The sequence below is a fragment of the Cydia pomonella genome, chromosome 1 (genome assembly GCF_033807575.1).
Source record: "Cydia pomonella isolate Wapato2018A chromosome 1, ilCydPomo1, whole genome shotgun sequence".
In the NCBI taxonomy this organism is placed as follows: Eukaryota; Metazoa; Arthropoda; class Insecta; order Lepidoptera; family Tortricidae; genus Cydia; species Cydia pomonella.
This window is the reverse complement of record NC_084703.1, coordinates 21,082,750-21,103,321: the sequence shown is the minus strand read 5'-3', so window position 1 is coordinate 21,103,321 and position 20,572 is coordinate 21,082,750. Positions and strand designations below refer to the sequence as shown.

The following is a 20,572-nucleotide window of genomic DNA, read 5'->3' as shown; positions in this document are numbered from 1 at the left end:
TAGATCAGGTCCAGGGTCTCATGATGGACTCAGGAGTTGATCACCAGAACTCCTAGTCTATTCATCATAACTCCATCGTGTTTGGGCTCAAAAGATTTGCCCTGACGAGTACCATCGATCTAGATTAAGTCGAGGGTCTCATGATGGACTCAGTAGTTGGTCACCAGAACTGCTAATCTATTCATCATGAGACCCTGAACATCATCTAGATTGATGGTGCTCGTGAGGGCAAATCTATTGAGCCCAAACACGATGGAGTTATGATGAGTAGATTAGGAATTATGGTGACCAACTCCTGACTCCATCATGAGACCCTGGACTTCATCTAGATCGATGGTACTCGTCAGGGCAAATCTTTTGAGCCCAAACACGATGGAATTATAATGAGTAGATTAGGAGTTCTGGTGACCAACTCCTGACTCCATCATGAGACCCTGGACTTCATCTAGATCGATGGTACTCGTCAGGGCAAATCTTTTGAGCCCAAACACGATGGAATTATAATGAGTAGATTAGGAGTTCTAGTGACCAACTCCTGACTCCATCATGAGACCCTGAACATCATCTAGATTGGTGGTGCTCGTGAGGGCAAATCTATTGAGCCCAAACACGATGGAGTTATGATGAGTAGATTAGGAATTATGGTGACCAACTCCTGACTCCATCATGAGACCCTGGACTTCATCTAGATCGATGGTACTCGTCAGGGCAAATCTTTTGAGCCCAAACACGATGGAGTTATGATGAGTAGATTAGGAGTTCTGGTAACCAGCTCCTGACTCCATCATGAGACCCTGGACCTCATCTAGATCGATGGTACTCGTCAGGGCAAATCTTTTGAGCCCAAACACGATGGAATTATAATGAGTAGATTAGGAGTTCTGGTGACCAACTCCTGACTCCATCATGAGACCCTGGACTTCATCTAGATCGATGGTACTCGTCAGGGCAAATCTTTTGAGCCCAAACACGATGGAATTATAATGAGTAGATTAGGAGTTCTAGTGACCAACTCCTGACTCCATCATGAGACCCTGAACATCATCTAGATTGATGGTGCTCGTGAGGGCAAATCTATTGAGCCCAAACACGATGGAGTTATGATGAGTAGATTAGGAATTATGGTGACCAACTCCTGACTCCATCATGAGACCCTGGACTTCATCTAGATCGATGGTACTCGTCAGGGCAAATCTTTTGAGCCCAAACACGATGGAATTATAATGAGTAGATTAGGAGTTCTGGTGACCAACTCCTGACTCCATCATGAGACCCTGGACTTCATTTAGATCGATGGTACTCGTCAGGGCAAATCTATTGAGCTCGAATACGATGGAATTATAATGAGTAGATTAGGAGTTCTAGTGACCTACTCCTGACTCCATCATGAGACCCTGGACTTCATCTAGATTGATGGTGCTCATCAGGGTAAATCTATTGAGTCCAAACTCGATGGAGTTATGATGAGTAGATTAGGAGTTCTGGGGAGTTCTGGTGACCAACTCCTGACTCCGTCATGAGACCCTGGACCTCATCTAGATCGATGGTGTTCGTCAGGGCAAATCTTTTGAGCCCAAGCACGATGGAATTATAATGAGTAGATTAGGAGTTCTGGTGACCAACTCCTGACTGCATCATAAGAACCTGGATGGACTTCATTCGGGTCAAAAATAATAATACAAACCCTAACGGGATTTCAAATAACACTGAAACTCTATAGCACTAATGTGCGCAAACGATTGGCATCTTGACTACGCAGCATGGGTGCGTAGCCACCATGCCAATCGATACGACAACGAAACACTATCTGTCTCTCTCTCGTACTAATATGCACAAACGATTGGCATCTTGGCTGGGCAGCATGGGTGCGTAGCCAACATGCCAAACGTTTACGATACGACAAGGAAACACTATCTGTCTCTCTATCGCACTAATATGCGCAATCGATTGGCTTCTTGGCTAGGTATCATGGGTGCGTAGCCAACATGCCAATCGTTTACGATACGACAACGAAACACTACTCTCTCTCTATCGCACTAATATATGCAAACGATTGGTATTTTGGCTAGGCACTAAGCAAGTGTGTGGCCAACATGCCAATCGTTTACGATACGACAACGAAACACTATCTGTCTCTCTATCGCACTAATATACTTTATTTATACCTGCAGTCATTTAGTAACTTCTTCATTTTCCATTGGTGTGAAAGAGACAGAATAAAGAGCAAGGGTTATAGTACACTCTGTAGTCTGTACACTTAGTAGTAGTGTACATAAAAAAAAAAAAAACTACTGTGCATATACAATAAAATAAAGAGTGCCCATATGATATCATATGACACTAAAATTAATGTTGCTTGAAATTATATTGAAAACTATCAAGATTATTCTAGTCTGCATTGAAACGCGCGTCGCGTTGCCGGCGCTCGCGTACCGAGCGCCAACGCCATCTATCGAGCGTTATTTCGTGAAATCGGAGAACGCTCCAAGGATTAAGGGCTCTTAAGACGCGGACTGCTTAACGAGTGTTACGGGTTCGAATCTCGCCCGGTGACTAACTTTTTTTTTTTATATGTTCAAGTTTATATATATATTTTTTTAATTTTTATTGTTTTACACAAGTTTAATTTAGTAAAAAAATGTAGTTAAGATTATCACCTATACACCACCATGTTACAATAAATAGTTATAACCGAGCAAAGCTCGGTCGCCCAGGTACTGGATGTTTAATCAAGGTAACAACTTATAAAATAACTTATAAATTCCGCAACAAGAATCTAGTGAAACGAAAAAGCGTGTTGCGTTTATTGGCCAATTCTGTCTTTTCACTAAACAGAGTCAGTGATTTGGTCAAATGTATGTAGGGAAATGATGATATGGACTCGCCGTTTTAACATCCTGCGTGATTTGTTCATATCTCTTAGAGAATATCAATCTATAATATAATATTAGAGAGTATATACCTACCTATTATTATGTTTAACTATACTTATACGAATGTACATATATACAATATTATCGAACTCCCTTCTCGTATTGTATAGCTGCCCGCGAATCTCTATTAACAAACAAAGGCCAATCCTGTTATTACGTTTTATCTCTTTACAAAAAAATATAGACGCGGATTTTTGTACTACCAACTTCAAAGAACGTAAGTAGGTTTGTAATGTTAAACAGGATTCATGCTGAAGGCTCGCGACGGAAATACAGAAGTGGGCGAGCTTTAACCTACAATCGTATTCATTTCAAACCATCGAATGTTGTGTCAAAAATAGTTTATAAAAAGTATTTAAATACAAAATACAAATACTTCCTTGGTAATAAACATTTCTATTTAAAATACTAAATATAAAATAGGTATTTTAAAAACACTTTTTTAAAAGACAAATACTTTGCGATAGAAGGTACTCAGAATAGTGAATACCTAGTCTGAATTAAAAAGTATTACTCGGAATTTCCGAGTTGGAAAGGCTTCCTTTATTCTTTGAAAACAGAATGTCCATCGGTCCCAATCAGAGTACCGATTTCGAGTTGTTTCCTCATGTTAACTGGCAGAATGGACTTTTAGGTGATGGTTTTTAACGGTCAATTTTTAAAAGTATTAATTTAAATTCGTAATGTTTTACAGCCAGTATAAGCCTATCCTTGGTGTGGTTTGTAAACCTCTCGTTTGTGTTTCACCAGGGCAAAGTTTGTTTACCTCTCATGCCTTGAAACTCTAGCAACGCTGAAGCTCCACTTTTACACTAACCTCTCGCTTCGTTTGTGGACATGTGCAGCGTTACTAAACAGATTCAACAGTTCCATGTTGTAAGGATTGTAATGTCAGAAGAGATTGTAATTCCTACCAACATACATTACGTAATAAAAACTATTTTGTATTTTGTATGTCGACGCGTAAACGATTGGCATTTTGGCTACGCACCCAGGATGCCTAGCCAAGATGTTAATCGTTTGCGCATATTAGTGCGATAGACGTAGCGTAAACGATTGGCATGTTAGCTATGTACCCAGGATTCCAAGCCAAGATACCAATCGTTGGCGCATATTAATGCGATAGAGAGACAGATAGCGTTTTGTTGTCATAGTGTAAACGATTGGCATGTTGGCTACGCACCCAGGATGCTTGTTGGATGATTGTTTTAAATTTGACAACCAAAGCATAAAGGTACAGTTCAGCTGTTCTGGGGGCCTAGTCAAGATGCCAATCATTTGCGCTCCGACAACGATACGCTTTCGGTCTCTATCGCTCTTACATGTTAGTGCGATACAGAGACAGTAGATAGCGTTTCGTTGTCTTAGCGCAAATTATTGGCATCTTGACTAGGCCCCCAGAACAGCTGAACTGTACCTTTATGCTTTGGTTGTCAAATTTAAAACAATACGTTTACTAAAACTATGCGACAGTTAATTTGTAAGATTTTATTGCATAAAAGTAGGTATTATTAATTTATTACCTCTACCTATACGTAATACCTATACGCTCCCCAGACTACATTTTTATTCGTGGAATACTATTTAAAGTAAAAAAATCATGATTACTTACTCATTCAATTTATTTTCATACGAATGATTCCCGACCTAAATTATTTGAATTATTTTGACGGGAATAAAATCAAGACGATTTTATTCTTACGAATTCTTATTCAAATAATGATTTTATTCGAATGCCCACCACTGGAAGGTAAGTATATTAGTGTTTATATTACTAGGGAATGTATTGAATTTGTGAATATTTTAACAGTGACAGAAAAAAAAAGTTGTATATGCATTCATATCGTAATTTTAGTAACAGCAGACATGCGCCCAACATGTCTGTTGTTACTGTGTGTGCATTATTAGGTACTCAAAATATTCACATACAATAAAAAATAATATTTTTAGAAATCTATAGATTATCTATATTTATCTTAACACCTAAGACGAAACTTCCTATCATGGACATGAATTAATTAATTTAAGATTAAAATAATATTTTTAGTAATCTATAGATTATCTATATTTATCTTAACACCTAAGACGAAACTTCCTATCATGGACATGAATTAATTTATCTAACATCAAACTACTATGCCATAATACGAAAGAGGATTGCCTCGTTGCTCTGCAGCAGAGTGCGGGCCAGCTCCAACCCCATCCTGGCTACGGTAGCGGGCCGATACGACTCACCTGTTGTGCGACGTTTTGAGGGTATCATGACCGCTACCAGGTGATTGTATGTTTTTGTTGCTGTACTGTTAGCTTTCCTTTTTGTCTTCTTGTATTTGTTCTAGTAACACTTAGTTTTTAAACCTTAAATGTTACTAACCATTGTAGACAATTGTTGTCTTTTGAAATAAACAAATTGAAAATTGAAAAATCAAAATAAATACTAGCACTTGATTTTAAGTTTGCCTACTTTCAAAATGTCATGCTGTGAGGAATTTTATTAATATATTGCGTGCGAAAATTAGCATAAGTACGTGGTTATGATAATGTTATTTATATAAGAAAGTTCGCTTCATTCACATAATCGATATAAATAGAGGTATATTTATTAGTAAATAGCTTAAATCTAAAATAGGCCCTTGAGGCATTGGACCAAGGATCTGGCGGCATTCCCTTGTTGTATCGCAATGCTGATACGTTGTGAAAAGAAGCCGCCAGCTCTTCGGTCACCAGTTACGTCACCCAGACGCTTCGCGATTTCTGCAAAAACATTATGCGCGCTGGGGCCCCATGAACCTAGAGTCTCCTCGCCAAATGGTACTCTTTACCGACTCCACTGAGGCTCTTTTATTTACAACTTATTCTGACAGTCAATACGCGTACCGCCAGGCCCGGTCCACAACCGATCTCGCGCGGGAGGTGATCCATTGTGCACTGCGCGCACGCGAGGCAGGCGGCCACATAGCCATCATCTGCTGCGACCTCTCACGCGCCTTCGACACCGCCGACCACGCACTCGTAGCAGACAAACTCGACCACTATCGTGTTCGAGGCCCAGCTCTAAAACGGTTGCTCTCGTTTATGAGCGGGAGGGCACAAGTTGTCGTTGGGGATCGCGGCAGCGTGATATCCTCGAAGCGCATCAACCTAATGGGGGTGCCCCAGGAATCCTGCCTTTCAAACACCCTCTTTAGCATATTACTCAACGACTTACCGGCTGCAACCACCGGTGCTGATATTTGGTATTGGTAGTAAGAACGCCCATGAAGAACCAGCTCAAAACCGCCTAAATAACGTTGTCCGGCACCTAAACAAATGGTTCAAGGCCAACGGCTTGGCACTAAACAAAAATAAGATCTGTTTTATGACAGTAAAACTTAACGGCCATCGCAGCGAGAGCCTGCAAGTGTGTGTGGACGATGCCCCTATGCATCACGTGTCCTGCACACGCTTGCTCGAGTTCCACCTCGACAGTGCGATTACATGGGATAGGCACATAGACGAGGTGCGTAATCAGCTTGGCCGCTCCTGTTTCGCACTGAGAATGCGTTTCGGTTAACCTAACACGCTCGTCCTCGCACCAATTTTTTGACTCTGGCAAAATACCGCGAAAACTAGTTTTAACTACTTACTGAAAACACGTTTTCCCTAGTGACAACCAGTTTTAACTGAAATTAGTTTTTAAGAATTAGTGAAAACGAAAGTTAAAATAAAACTAGTTTTTACTGAAGCATTTTTCGAAAACTGGTTTTAACTAGTGAAAACACGTTTACACAAAAGCGATACAGAAAACTAGTTTTAACTAGGGAAAACGCGTTTTTACTTGAAACGGGACTTTACGGCCTAATATACTCAATCATAGGTTCTGCACCTGCTTAATGAATAATGTAAATACGTGGTTATGATAATGTTATTATATAAGTAAGTTCGCTTTATTTACATACTCAATATTATTAATAAATAGCTTAAATCTAAAATAGGCCCTTGAGGCATTGGACCAAGGATCTGGTGGCATTTCCTCGTTGTAACGAAATATTGATACGTTGTGCGAAGAAGCCGCCAGCTCTTCGGTCACCAGTTACGTCACCCACATTCAAAAACATGCGCGTTGGGACCCCATGGATCAAGAGTCTCCTCGCCAAATGGTACTCTTTACCGACTCCACTGAGGCTCTTATATTTACATATTATTTTTCCTAATTTCGGCGCTTTCCGCCGCTCCACCAGCTTTTACCTACATTAGTCCGTAAGAGGCCAGACGGTGCCAATGTGTCAAGTAGCATCCAACTTGTTTATTTCAGTTAGTCATATCAATATAGCAAAAATTTACCTTTTCTATAGTACTTAAAAGCAGGGATCGGAAACCGGTATTTTTTGTATGGGAACGAAAACGGTATTTTTTCGTTCTTTGTTAATTACTTCATTTCTAATTAGGCAATCTAATAATACGAAGTCGTTATCTGAAAACACAACTGAGTCCTATATTTAGAGTATAAAATAAACCGAAATATATGGTTATTTCGATGTTTTTGCAAAAAACCGGTTCCGATCCCTGCTTAAAAGATTAGCTGAAAAAGCAACTGAACGACTTTCTTGTACCTACAATGGGACACCCTTAAATAACAATTTAACTTTTTAATTGGTTATTCTAATAACCAAAGTTCAAATCCGGTCGCTTCTTCTTTATTAATAAATATTTTTACCTAGGTACTAATTGTGTAGCTGTTGTTCTTTTAAACCTTGAATTTTTTCAAGTTTGTTGGAAAATGTAGCTGCCACCTGCGTCATCAAAGCTAGTGAACGAATCGTTTGAAAATTTTGACGCTACGGAATACATACTGCTGGAATAGACTGCTAGATTTCGCTTCTGTTTCACGGTTTGGATCGCTTATGATTTGTGTTTCAGTCAAAATGGCCGATTGGAGAATTTTGCACTCATATTTTATTGAAAATATGAATAATCCTAACGTGTATAATGAAACTGCACCATTCATTAGAATTATATTAACTTATATGTTTCTTTGAAGCCGTTTGTTCTATGATTTTTAGGGTTCCGTAGTCAACTAGGAACCCTTATAGTTTCGCCATGTCCGTCTGTCTGTCTGTCTGTCCGAGGCTTTGCTCCGTGGTCATTAGTGCTAGAAAGCTGAAATTTGGCATGGATATATAAATCAATAAAGCCGACAAAGTCGTATAATAAAATCTAAATTTTTTTTTTAGGGTACCTCCCCTACACGTAAAGTGGGGGTGAACATTTTTTTTTGCTTCAACCCTACAGTGTGGGATATTGTTGGAAAGGTCTTTCAAAACTATTAGGGGTCTTCAACAAACATTTCTTGATAAGTGAATATATTCGGAGATAATTGCTCTGAAAGAAAAAAAAATGTGTGTCCCCCTCTAACTTTTGAACCATAGGTCCAAAAAATATGAAAAATATCTTGCAAGTAGAGCTTAAGAAAGACATTAAATGAAAACTATAGCGGATATGATCAGTTTAGCTGTTTATGAGTTATCACAAAAAGTTTCCCCTTCATAGTAAAAAGACGTACACAGACAGTTCATCCCTTGGTTAACAATCTACCATACTTTAAACTCCAGTTTAGCTTATTGTGACGGAAGAGTAACTACGGGGGGCAATGATTACTCGCGTCCGCGGGAAGATTACCTTAGATACCCCGCACGTGTCCCCTGGGTGGTGCTAAAGAGTAATCAACTCTGGCTGCTGCACTGCACTATTCGAAACGAGAGCCTCGCAGCAAGTAAAATAGAAGCGATTAATATATGAGCACAATGATCACACGGACCAGAGATCTCGGACCATCAGTCCGAATTTGTCAGATTAATGTAGAGGGTATTAGTAGACCGAAATGCGACTACATTTCCAGACTTCTTAAAGACTACAAAATCGACGTCCTGAACTTACAGGAAACCCACACCAGGGATGAGCAGGACATCGAAAACAGAGGTCATATCCCCGGTTTCAGACTCCTCAAAGCGTTAAACCACCGCAGCTACGGCATCGCTACCTACATTCGATCCGACCTAAAGAATACCAGCGTGATGTTCTCGGACGCTTCCGCTAACAATTTCATCATCGTCGTCCAGGTAGCCGAAATTAGGATTGCTAACATATACAAGCCCCCCCTGGCCAGTTGGGCGAACTATGGACCTCCTGTTTTTGAGCACCCATGCGTCTACACCGGCGACTTCAACAGCCACCATACACTATGGCGTTACGCTGCAGATGATACCAACGGGCTAACTCTGGTACAGTGGGCAGAAACGCACAACCTGTTCCTCGTGTTCGATGCAAAAGATAGAGGCACCTTTCATTCAGCTCGCTGGAGGAAGGACTACAATCCAGATCTCACTTTTGTTAGCAAGGATGACACAGGAAAACCCCTCTCTGTAAACCGGATGGTTCTAAAGGACTTCCCTAACAGCCAACACAGACCGGTAATCGTGGATGTAGGCATAAAGATCCCTCTTACAAACTCTATGCCCCTCCCCCGATGGAATTTCAAGCGAGCGGATTGGAGCGGTTTCGCCAAATCCGTCGACGCGGGAATTCGTTTTATCCCACCTGTGGCAGAAAGCTATGACAGATTCCTGGGTCTTGTTCTATCATCTGCCAAGCGCAACATTTGCAGAGGTTTCAGGAAAGAGTACGTCCCCGGATGGAGTAGCGAAAGTGAAAGCTTATACAGATCCTACCGGGAAACGGGTGACTGCTCTATAGGGACAGAGCTATTACTTTCGCTGGATGCCAATCGAGCAAAGAAGTGGAAAAATACAGTCGAATCTATGGATTTCAAGCGGTCAAGCCGAAAAGCATGGAGCGTTCTGAACAAACTCACGGGGAAAACGGCACCTCCACGGCTGACGACTGTAATTCACCCAAACGAGATCGCAAACCGAATAGTTTCCACTTCCAGAGCTAGGGGCGATAAATTGGAAACCAGGAAGATTAAGAAAAAGTTTAAGGAACTGAAGGCTAATCTAGTGGAGGACCCTGATCTGGCAAGACCTTTCACAACAGAAGAAATAAACCTAGCGATTAAAGGACTATCAGCCGGTAAGGCCGCTGGAGTGGATGGAGTCTTTAACGAGTTCCTGCAGAAACTGGGGCCCAATGCGGTGAAATGGCTCTCCCTCTTCTTTTCCAACGTTTTCAGCCGCAATCAACTTCCCAGGACTTTCAAAGAGTCGAAAGTTATAGCAATTCTCAAGCCTGGGAAAAAGGAGAACGACCCTTCTAGCTACCGCCCTATTGCTTTGTTAAGCAACTGCTATAAACTGCTTGAAAGACTCCTTTATCGTAGGATAGCTCCCCTGATTAATAGTGTAGTCCCAGTAGAACAAGCGGGCTTTCGATCTGGTCGAAGCTGTACAGACCAGGTCCTGGCTCTTACGACACACCTAGAAAACGGGTTCCAGAAGGGACTGAAGTCCGGAGCGGTGTTCGTCGATCTTACTGCAGCTTACGATACCGTCTGGAGGGAGGGGTTAATCTTCAAGCTTCTTTCGGTTGTCCCAAGCTTCACCATTGCTAACCTGATTTCCAACATGCTCTGTCAGCGAAGATTCAGTGTTTACTTGGGCTCTAATGTTAGTGATGTCAGAAAGCTGAATAATGGACTCCCCCAGGGTTCCGTGCTGGCACCGATACTGTTCAATATGTACATATCTGACCTCCCAAGCACCAGCGCTAGGAAGTTCATATACGCCGACGACATCTGCCTAGTATCTCAACACAAAAACTTTGACAACCTGGAACTTACACTATCCAGTGACTTGGCACGGTTGGCAGACTACTTCAGAATTTGGCGATTGACTCCTAGCACTAGTAAAACAGAGGTCTGCTGCTTCCATCTGCACAACCTATTAGCCAAGCGTGAACTTAAGGTGTCGCTGAATGGATCTTTGGTTAGACACAATTTCTCCCCCAAGTATCTCGGAGTCACCCTTGACCGCTCCATGACGTTCAAACAACACCTCTTCAACACCGCTCGCAAACTCCAGAGTCGCAACAACATCGTGCAAAAACTAAGTGGCACCTCTTGGGGAGCAAGTGCCGAAGTGTTGCGAACATCAGCGCTATCTCTGGTGTTTTCAACAGCTGAATACTGTGCAGCAGCGTGGCTGGGCAGTGCTCATACCTCTAAAGTAGATGTCGAACTGAACAAAGCCATGCGAGTCATATCTGGAACGCTCCAATCTACCCCTTGCCACTGGCTCCCTGTGCTGTCACGGATTGCCCCGCCAGAACTCAGGAGGAAGGACGCCTTGCTTCGGGAAGTGTCCAAGATCCAAAACAACCCTAACCTACCATGTTTCGCAGAGTTTTTAGAGCCAAACAAGCAACGCCTCAAATCTAGAAATCCCTCGTGTAGTATCGCCAAACACCTAATAGATACTCAATTTAATCTAAAACGCGAGTGGGCAAAATCGTGGTATTTGTCAATGGCGGGGAAACTAGGCTCTGAAATTACGCCTGGCTCTAGAATAATGGGGTCGGACCTCCCTAGAAGAGACTGGTGTAGACTTAATAGACTTCGTACTGGTCACGGTCGATGCGCCTACTACAAACACCGCTGTGGGTGGGTGGATTCTCCGGCCTGCAGCTGCGGTGCGGAAGCCCAAACCATCCAGCACATAATTCAAGACTGCCCTATAACGCGTTATGTCGCCGGCCCTCCCGAAGACCTGATCACCCTGAGCGACGAAGCCATGAAGTGGCTGACTGGTCTATGTGTAGACATTTAATTAATTATATTGTCTCTATTTTTACGATATGTATGCCATACGATTAAATAAAGTAACTACGGAACCCTACTCTGAGCATGGCCCGACATGCTCTTGGCCGGTTTTTTTTTGTTACTATGATCATGCCAATTCACTTTTGTTTTTTTCTTGTATGTATGCGCGCACTGACATAAACACATAAGTTACATTTTTGCGACTAAATTATCGCATAACAAAAAATCTTAGTGCGCGCTTGACCTAACTATATTCCCGTAATAAATTCCGAATTCCAACTAGTTTTCTTATCTTATTATCGTTACGGTGGTTATGGGTTGTGCGGCAGATGTATACGGATCTCGCGTCTTAGTCATTCGCTTGTTTTAAACGCCTAATAACGTTTTTCAAACATTCAACGGGCGATCATTCTCGCGAGTTTGATCTTATTTTAACAAGTGCTCGTCGTCTTACAAGAAACCTGACGTTCAGGTGTTTATTTTTAAGCGATTTCGTCTACTTCTGTAAACCTTTAGATTTAATAGACGAATGTCTGCTCAACGTCTGTCCAACAAGTAGAAAAAACACGTAAAGCTAAAGATTGTTGACACTCAAACACTCATTGTTAGTGCCCAATATAAAAAAAATAGACTGTATATAGTTGAATTTTGGTTTAAAATCAAAACAGGATAAAGTGAACATAGATTAGTTTTTATCCACTTCATTTCAATCAGAAACCGTCTAATATAGCCGTATAGTGAAATACCATTCTGCATTCTGTTCAGCGGAACTTGTATTCAATAATTCGAGCGCAGCACAAATTAATCTATATAAATAAACGTGAAAGACCTGACTGACTGACTTAAATCAACACACAGCCAAAACCGCTGGGAAAATAGAAAGTCCAAATTTGGCAAGTAGGTTCCTTATAAGGTCTAGGGGTCCATTAAGAAAGGATTTTTCAAAATTCATCCCCTAAAGGTGTGAAATGGGGGTCCAAAGTTTGTATGGGGTTCAAGTTTTATTTTAAGCTAGGAATTCGAAACTTCGTAAAAAGATAATTATATTAATAAAATACAAGAAAACAATTTCATTGTTTTTTACAAATTCATCCCCTAATCTATATATATAAACGTGAAATACCTGACTGACTGACTTAAATCAACGCACAGCTAAAACCGCTAGGAATAGAAAGTCCAAATTTGGCAAGTAGGTTCCTTATAAGGTTTAGGGGTCCACTACGAAAGGATTTTTCAAAATTCATCCCCTAAAGGGGTGAAATGGGGGTCCAAAGTTTGTATGGGGTTCAAGTTTTATTTTAAGCTAGGAATTCGAAACTTCGTAAAAAGATATATTAATAAAATACAAGAAAACGAATTTCATTGTTTTTTTCAAATTCATCCCCTAAGGTGATGAAACGTGGTTGAAAGTTTATATGGAGATCAAAAATGTTTTTCGCGGGACTTAAAACTCTGTACATAGGCATTTTATTAAAACACAAGAAAAATAATTTCAGCGTTTTAAATAGTTCATCCCCTAACAGGCTTAAAAAGGGGTTTAAAGTTGGAATACATTACAGATTCTTTGAAACTTCTTATAGAGGCATAATAGCCGATTACAAATAAAAGTTAATCCGATGTTTTTGGAAATTCAACCCCTAAGGGGGTTAAAAAGGGGATGAAAGTTTGTCTTAGGGTTCATATTTTATAGTAAGTTAGGAACTTTGAAACTTCTTAAAAAGGTATTATAATAAAAGAGAAAAAAAACTAATTTCAGCGGTTTTTTAATTCATCCCCTAAAAGGGTTAAAATGGAGTTGAACGTTTGTATTAGGTCCACATTTTATTTTAAGTGAGGAACTTGAAACTTAGTAACTAGGTATTTTTAAAAAGAGTCCAGAACTTGAAACTTTGTATATTTGCATATTGTTAGAAAACGAGAAAAGTAATTTCTGCGTTTTTCAAATTTCATCCCTAAACTGAATTTTAAAAGGGGTTGAAAGTTTGAATCGATTACAAATGCTTTGAAAGTTCTAAGATAGTCATAATACCCGATTACAAAAAGTTTGAATGGGGTTCAAGTTTTAATTTAAGCTAGGGATTTAAAACTTCGTTAAAAAGATATATTAATAAAGTACAAGAAAACTTATTTCAGAGTTTTTGCAAATTCATCCCCTAAGGTGATGACAAAGGGGTTGAAAGTTTGTATGGAGATCTAAAATATTTTTTTAGTGTGGGTGTTGAAACTTTGTACGCGCATATTATTAAAACACAAGAAAAATTATTTTAGTGTTTTTAAAAATTCAACCCCTAAAAGGCTTAAAAAGGGGTTGGAAGTTGGAATACATTACAAATTCTTTGAAACTTCTTATAAAGGCATAATATAAGATAACAAAATAACATTAACTGAACGTTATTAAAAATATAATCCCTAAAGGGGTTAAAAGGGGATGAAAGTTTGTCTAGGGGTTCAAATTTTTTAGTAAGTTAGGAACTCGAAACTGCGTAAAAAGGTATTATAATAAAAGGGAAAAAAACGCTGAATAGTTTTAAAAAAACATCCCCTAAAAGGGATAAAATGCGGTTGATCGTTTGTATTAGGTCCAAATTTTATTTTAAGTGAGTAACTTGAAACTTCTTTAAAAGGTATTTTATTAAAAGAGAAGACAATAATTTCAGCGTTTTAGAAAATTCATCTCTCAAGGTGGTGAAAAAGGGGTTGAAAATTTGTATGGATATCAAAATGTTTTTCGAGTGCGGAACTTGAAACTTTGTATATTTGCATATTGTTAGAATACAAGAAAAGTAATTTCAGCGTTTTTAAAAATTCATCCCCTAACTGGGTAAAAAGGGGTTGAAAGTTTCAATCCATTACAAATGCTTTGAAACTTTTAAGATAGCCATAATACCCGATTACAAAAAAAATGTTTTTAACATTTTTGGAAATTCAACCCCTAAGGGGGGATAAAAGGAGATGAAAGATTGAATGGGGTCCAAGTTTTATTTTAAGCTAGGGATTTAAAACTTCGTTATAAAGAAATATTAAAATACGCGACAAGGTGGGCAACCCGCGGGGGGGTTGGTCCCCACCTGCGATACTTACCATCAACAACAATATTCTTGTGGGGCTTGTTTGTCTCTTTTTTAGTGTGCAGACGGGTTTTTTGTTTTTTTTTATAATAATATTTTTTTTGTTTTCTATACCTATGTTTTTAAGTTATAGTGTTTCTTAGCCCTTTGAATCATTCCGATTGAAGTTTTATATTTTTTAGTCACGTCTCTGATGGTCATACTGGGATTACTCTCATAACATTGCCGTATTTTTAAACACATTTTGGATTATGACTAAGACTAGAAGTTAGAAGGGAACTCAGGCTAGCTTCATTTATATTTAAGTTGGTACGAGGTAAGTTGTGCAACCCTGGAGTCCTAGCAAAGGTGCTTTTTAAAGTACCAGATGGCAGAGCCGCGCGCTCGATCGCAAATCGCAACTCCTGCGCCAGTCCCCCTTTACGCGAGCAATTCGGAAACTTAATCGAGTAGAGATTGAGTTAGATTTGTTTTTCGTTCTTTGAACAAATTCATAAGAGCCACGGCATATGTATTGTGTAACTGTAATTTGTAATAATCTATGTACTTTCAAAGATACATTGATTGAGTAACATGCGTAAACTCTAAGACAATTTCGTGCTTCGAATTTGGCAGGTAAACGAGATGGCGCTGTACAGCTCCATATATTTTGCGGTAACTCTGATTGTCATAAGTTGACGTTTGACAATTCAGTGACAGCAACGCAAAACATATGGCAGAGTACAGCTCCATTTGTTTTGCATGTCAAAATAAGGAACATGTTTTTTTCTTAGACTTTACCACTCTATTACAATCAATTATCTTTGTTACTTTGTACCTATGTATTTTATTTTCTTTTTTGTGTCAAATTCCATACTGTCGAATTAGGACAGCCTGTAACAATGGTTGTGTGTATGAGATAAATAATTAAAATAAAATCCTACAGACTGGCTACTGTTAATTTCTAAGTGACTGTTAGATAATGTGTTCTGGTATTAAGATCGACTTTTGTACACCTTTTACGTTCGTGCACAAAAGTTAAAAATGAATAAAAAAAATAACCCTTTTAGTGTGTGTTGTACTGTAGTGACATAGATAAAAAAAATAATCGGACAGACAGACGGACATGACGAATCTATAAGGGTTCCGTTTTTTGCCATTTGGCTACGGAACCCTAAAAACGTTTGTTCTCCTTAGGGATTACTTTTGATTTTACTCCCACTAAACTTGTGGGAAATACCACCCATAATGATAAAATAATGATTTACGCCGGTTTCACTTCACTGTCGAAAAATATCTTATTTTATGCAGGTGTATGTACCTACTAAAGGACAAAGTACCCACGGGAGTTATGTAGTGTGAAAAAAGAGCTATAACTCCCTAGGGAGTTATTGTTTTCTTTATTTTATTATGTCACTAATTCATAAGAACAAAGTAGGTTCAAATGACTTTTACTATATATTTATAAAAATACTTTATATTTATATTTATAAATGTTTGTTAATTATTATTTTAATATCCGTTTTAAAGCCGAATGAGTCAGTGACTTCGTTGTCTAACCTGTAAAAAAATGACAATATGGCGGAGGAATATAGGAGATATAGTAGGAATGTATGAAATGTCAGTGTCACCGCATATTAGAATTATTTCCCTTAAAATTGAGTTTTTTCTTCGTAAGTGCGATACATTGTGTGTAACTCCAGGGGTAAGAATAAGAATATTGCAAACTCGGGTCCAATATTTGAGTTACCCCCTGATTACACAATGTACTATTGTACCAAACATCTGGTAGGTAAATTACTTTGCTAGAAACACGAGTCACTTTATTCATTTACAAATAGATTTATTTGTTCAATCTAAAATTGAATAGGCGGCCTAGTGGGGCTGCGGCGGGCAGCAGCGAGGTACGCGACAAAGGGCTGCCTGGCGAAGCCCTATTCCTCGCAAAAGACCTTGCATTTGAGATTGGTCGTTTTGTACCAAATTAACTAACAAATGCGAAACGTGTAGGTAATTTTGGTTTGCTTAATTATTCCACTGGGTAACAAATCCACGGTCACGTGCTTTACTTTACCTATTCTTATTACATTTACCATTTACAGCAATTATTTTTATAACTAGTCATGACTTTATGAGTGTTAAACGATAGCGAAACTCTTCAATTACCATCATGCATCGCCGGTTTCTTTCGAGTGTCCCTATATGAGTATACAGCCCACAGGTGCCTAATGCTTAGTATAAATAAAAACCGGCTAATAGGATGCCGGGCCATGCTCAGTGTAGGGTTCCGTAGTTTCCCGCTTGTCACAATAGGCTGAATTAAACGGGGGCTATTAAATGGTGTCCTGTGTATAACAAGCAAAAGCGAGTGCCTTTCCTACAGCATTTTTACTAACAAAGGGAATTTTTGCACAAACTCAACAACGGCTTGACCAGTCATGTTTTGTATAGGAATTATTTAGGTACTAATACTAAGCTTGAATTGCATGATTTTTTTCATAATGTTTAAATCCATGATTCAAAAGTTAGAGGAGGGGTTGGAGCTCTATCGCTCTTGCCCTTTCGAGCTTATAGCTGTTCTCGGAAAACTACGAAAAAAGGAAAGAAAAGTTTATTTAATGAATTTATCAGGAAACATAAAAAACAATAAGAGAAACACCAAGATACAGAGGAACTACCGCAAAACACAGAAAATATCAGGGTTGTTTATCCGCCGGTGTAATAAACTCCTTAGAATGTAGTGGTTATATCCTCTTTGCTTAGAGCTACTAATATCTGTGACCAAAGACATTTCTGTACAGGTGAAAGATTTGACGTGCGGTACGCAGCCGCAGTTGCGGTCCAAACACTAAAAATCACAATGCTACGTGCAGTCGGTCTTGTCATCATTTTACTATGGAATTTGACAATAACACCGACGCATTCAGGTCGCTGCAGTACTGTCGGAGCCGGGGGGGGGAATTCGATTCCAGACAACCTACTACGGAAGGTGGAGATAAGGAACGAAATCTCGATGTGCCAAAAAGTGTCATCAAAAAACTTTAAATAGGTGACGCTACAATACCTAGAGTACTTGAACAAACAAATCAAATCATAGACAGCGCAATTCACTCCTTCAATAACGCCTATGTTCCTAGCTACTCTAGCACTACTCTGGAGAGATTTGGAACTATTATTTATAGCTGACAGCTGGACACTTTTGCAACAGTTCTACCATAAGAGATGCCACTCCTCTTAATTCCACACTCCATACAACCTACTTTTGCGCAAAGTTGACTTCCGATTATGTAAACTACATCACTAGATGTCACTACAAATGGATATAATTTTAAGGCATGAATACAACATTAATAAGGTTGCATATACCTCGTTTGGCAAGACCTTTCTTTATTTATAATGTTGTTGTAGTTGTTACCATGTTGTTACCTAGCAACTGTTGTTTACAGTTAGACACTATTGTTGTTAGTTAGTTAGTCTGTGGGACTTAGTCAATTTGTGTAATAAATAATAATGTCGTATAATATTTATTTATTTATTTAAAAAGATATATTTGTCCTATATTAATTTTAAAGTAGTAAGTAAGAAAAATGGACAAACATTAAACTCAGGTAGTTTCAAATAGGAAAATTACAAAACTTGGAGGTTCAAAATTTTAATAGTGCTCAAGGCAATGCCGATGCCGGGAGATTTAGATGAGTGGAGGAGGTAAGAAGAAAATACCACCCGCAAAGATTCATGCGATTTGATTTCGCCAAAGAAATCTGAGACGAACTAGAGCACATCTATGGAGGTATGTGCGTAGACAAGACATAGGTACGATCTATGCCTGAAATTCATCAGCTACAAGAAAGACCCGAATCATGACATCATTACTCATGTGTCTATTTTAAAGAATGTCTGGAGCGAACTACTTACGGAGCTATAGCGCTAGACGAAATTACCCCAAATTCTCCTAACGTGCAATATCCTAGAGACATTAACCTCCGGAATAGCTTGAATTCAAGTTCAGTTAGCTGTTAATGTCAAAGAAGGAACACTCAGTTGAGAAACTGGCAAGTCATTTATGCGAACACGAAAGAGTACTAGGTCAAACTGAGATACAAGTCATAGAAGACGAGGCAATGCAGCTTTGTACACAAAGATGAACAAGGCTAAAAAGAAGAACAATTCCAAAGAGATTAGGAGTTGGGGAGTTGCAACTACTTACACTTACTCTATTACTATCTTGTATACCATATTGAATGAATTAAAAATACTTACGTTACTGTTAGGTTTTTTATTTTTATTTCATTATTTTAAACCTTTTCTACACAGTATTAGGTCTACTTGGGAGGTTCACAAGTATTTTTTATGTTTTGATTTCTTGTAACCAATAAAACATTTTTGTTACCAGAAACTAAACAAAGAATAAATTGTAAACCAACCAAGTAGACCTAATATCTTATCTAGGACGAAAGTACACGTACGGATGCATATGTAGTTGTGCACGCACACATACATACTTAACTTGAGGATGAAATCAGAGATGGCGCTTTCAAACGAGTTTCAATAAAATGCTTCAAGCGGGCTCTCTTTACCTATATACTTACTTTACTCTTTGGTCGGAGCAGTAGTGCAGCTGCGGTCGGAAATAAGTTAAAATTACCATATTACATGCAGTCGGTATTGTCATGGATTTTACTATGGAAATTGACAATAACACCAACGCGTTCAAGCCGCTGCAGTAATGTCGGAGCAGTAGTGCAGCTGCAGTCAGAAATGGACTGTCATCTTTAAGTGATGAAACGTACGTAAAATTGGACTACAAGACACTGCCGGGCCACCAATTTTACACGTCAAGAATTATTACATTATTAAAAAAAACATTTTTTTTTCTTATGTATTTCTAATTGCCATTTCATATACACCCAATATTATGTCCTTTCCGTAATAAAATGCCTATATAATTACTGTGTGTGTGATAGTCTGTACCATATACGCAATGGTTTGTCATCCGGGTCCAAAATCAATAATCTCCTTTCGTAATATTATTCAAAATAAGATTTTTCACGCAGAGCAGCCAAAACAAGCAGCGACACGTTTCATTCCATTGACTGGCGAACAGCGACTGAAGTAGTTACTTATGGCGCTGCCGTAGCTCAATGTCGCACATAACTCATTCACACCAGCACATTTTCCGTGCGCCCCGAACCTCATCTTGCCCCGGTCTCCCCTACATAGCGAATATGCCCATGTAATGCGCTGGCAGTCCCGAATGGTCCGCTAGCGCGTTCGTTTATCTGAACGGATCTTGACTCGTAGAAAAATAAAGTTGTTCACGAAATGTTATTGTTTCAGTAACCCAGTGCGCTGTGCAGCGTGGCTTGGGCACCTGTTTTAAGCAGCGGGCACAGAACGAGCTTGACGCTGTCGGCGCCCGAGGCCCGCGATGGTCTGCTGCGCCTGTTTCAGCAGTGCTTGCTCAAGTACGCACACTTTCTCTATAACCCAGGTAACAATGTAGATATTTACTCATTTTCATGTTCATTTAAGTGTCTTCTTAATTTGAGTAGATTTTAATGTATTTAATAAATAAATTAAATAATCTATGTTTCGAATAGTAATATATATTTCATGTAATGACGATTTTTTTTTATAAATACTCAATTGAAACTTTAGACTACGGTTAGGTTACACTAGTTATATTCTCACGAAATCTCACCTCTCTTCGACGAAATCTCATCAGCTTGACGGGATAACTTTCAAAAGTAACACGTGAACGCTCGGCTGCGACCTGTGCAACGCTTTACTGAGTTTCCTAGTATAACTTGAACCCCAGACTCGTTATAACTGTCCGTAAT

General features: G+C 39.1%; 2 protein-coding genes across 2 annotated transcripts in view; both read left to right on the top strand.

The window, feature by feature from the left end:
• The first annotated feature begins 5,741 nt into the window (after positions 1-5,741).
• Positions 5,742-6,179, top strand: LOC133529862 (uncharacterized). The gene has a single exon (XM_061867670.1). The coding sequence runs from the start codon at positions 5,742-5,744 to the stop codon at positions 6,177-6,179; it is 438 nt and encodes a 145-aa protein (XP_061723654.1).
• Positions 6,180-18,402: 12,223 nt separating this feature from the next.
• LOC133529840 (PDF receptor-like) overlaps positions 18,403-20,572 on the top strand; it is a 65,478-nt gene continuing 63,308 nt past the window's right edge. Inside the window, exons 1-2 of the mRNA XM_061867653.1 lie at positions 18,403-18,437; positions 20,072-20,223. Of these exons, the coding sequence (XP_061723637.1) occupies positions 18,403-18,437; positions 20,072-20,223 (187 nt within the window). The remainder of the gene's footprint in view (positions 18,438-20,071; positions 20,224-20,572) is intronic.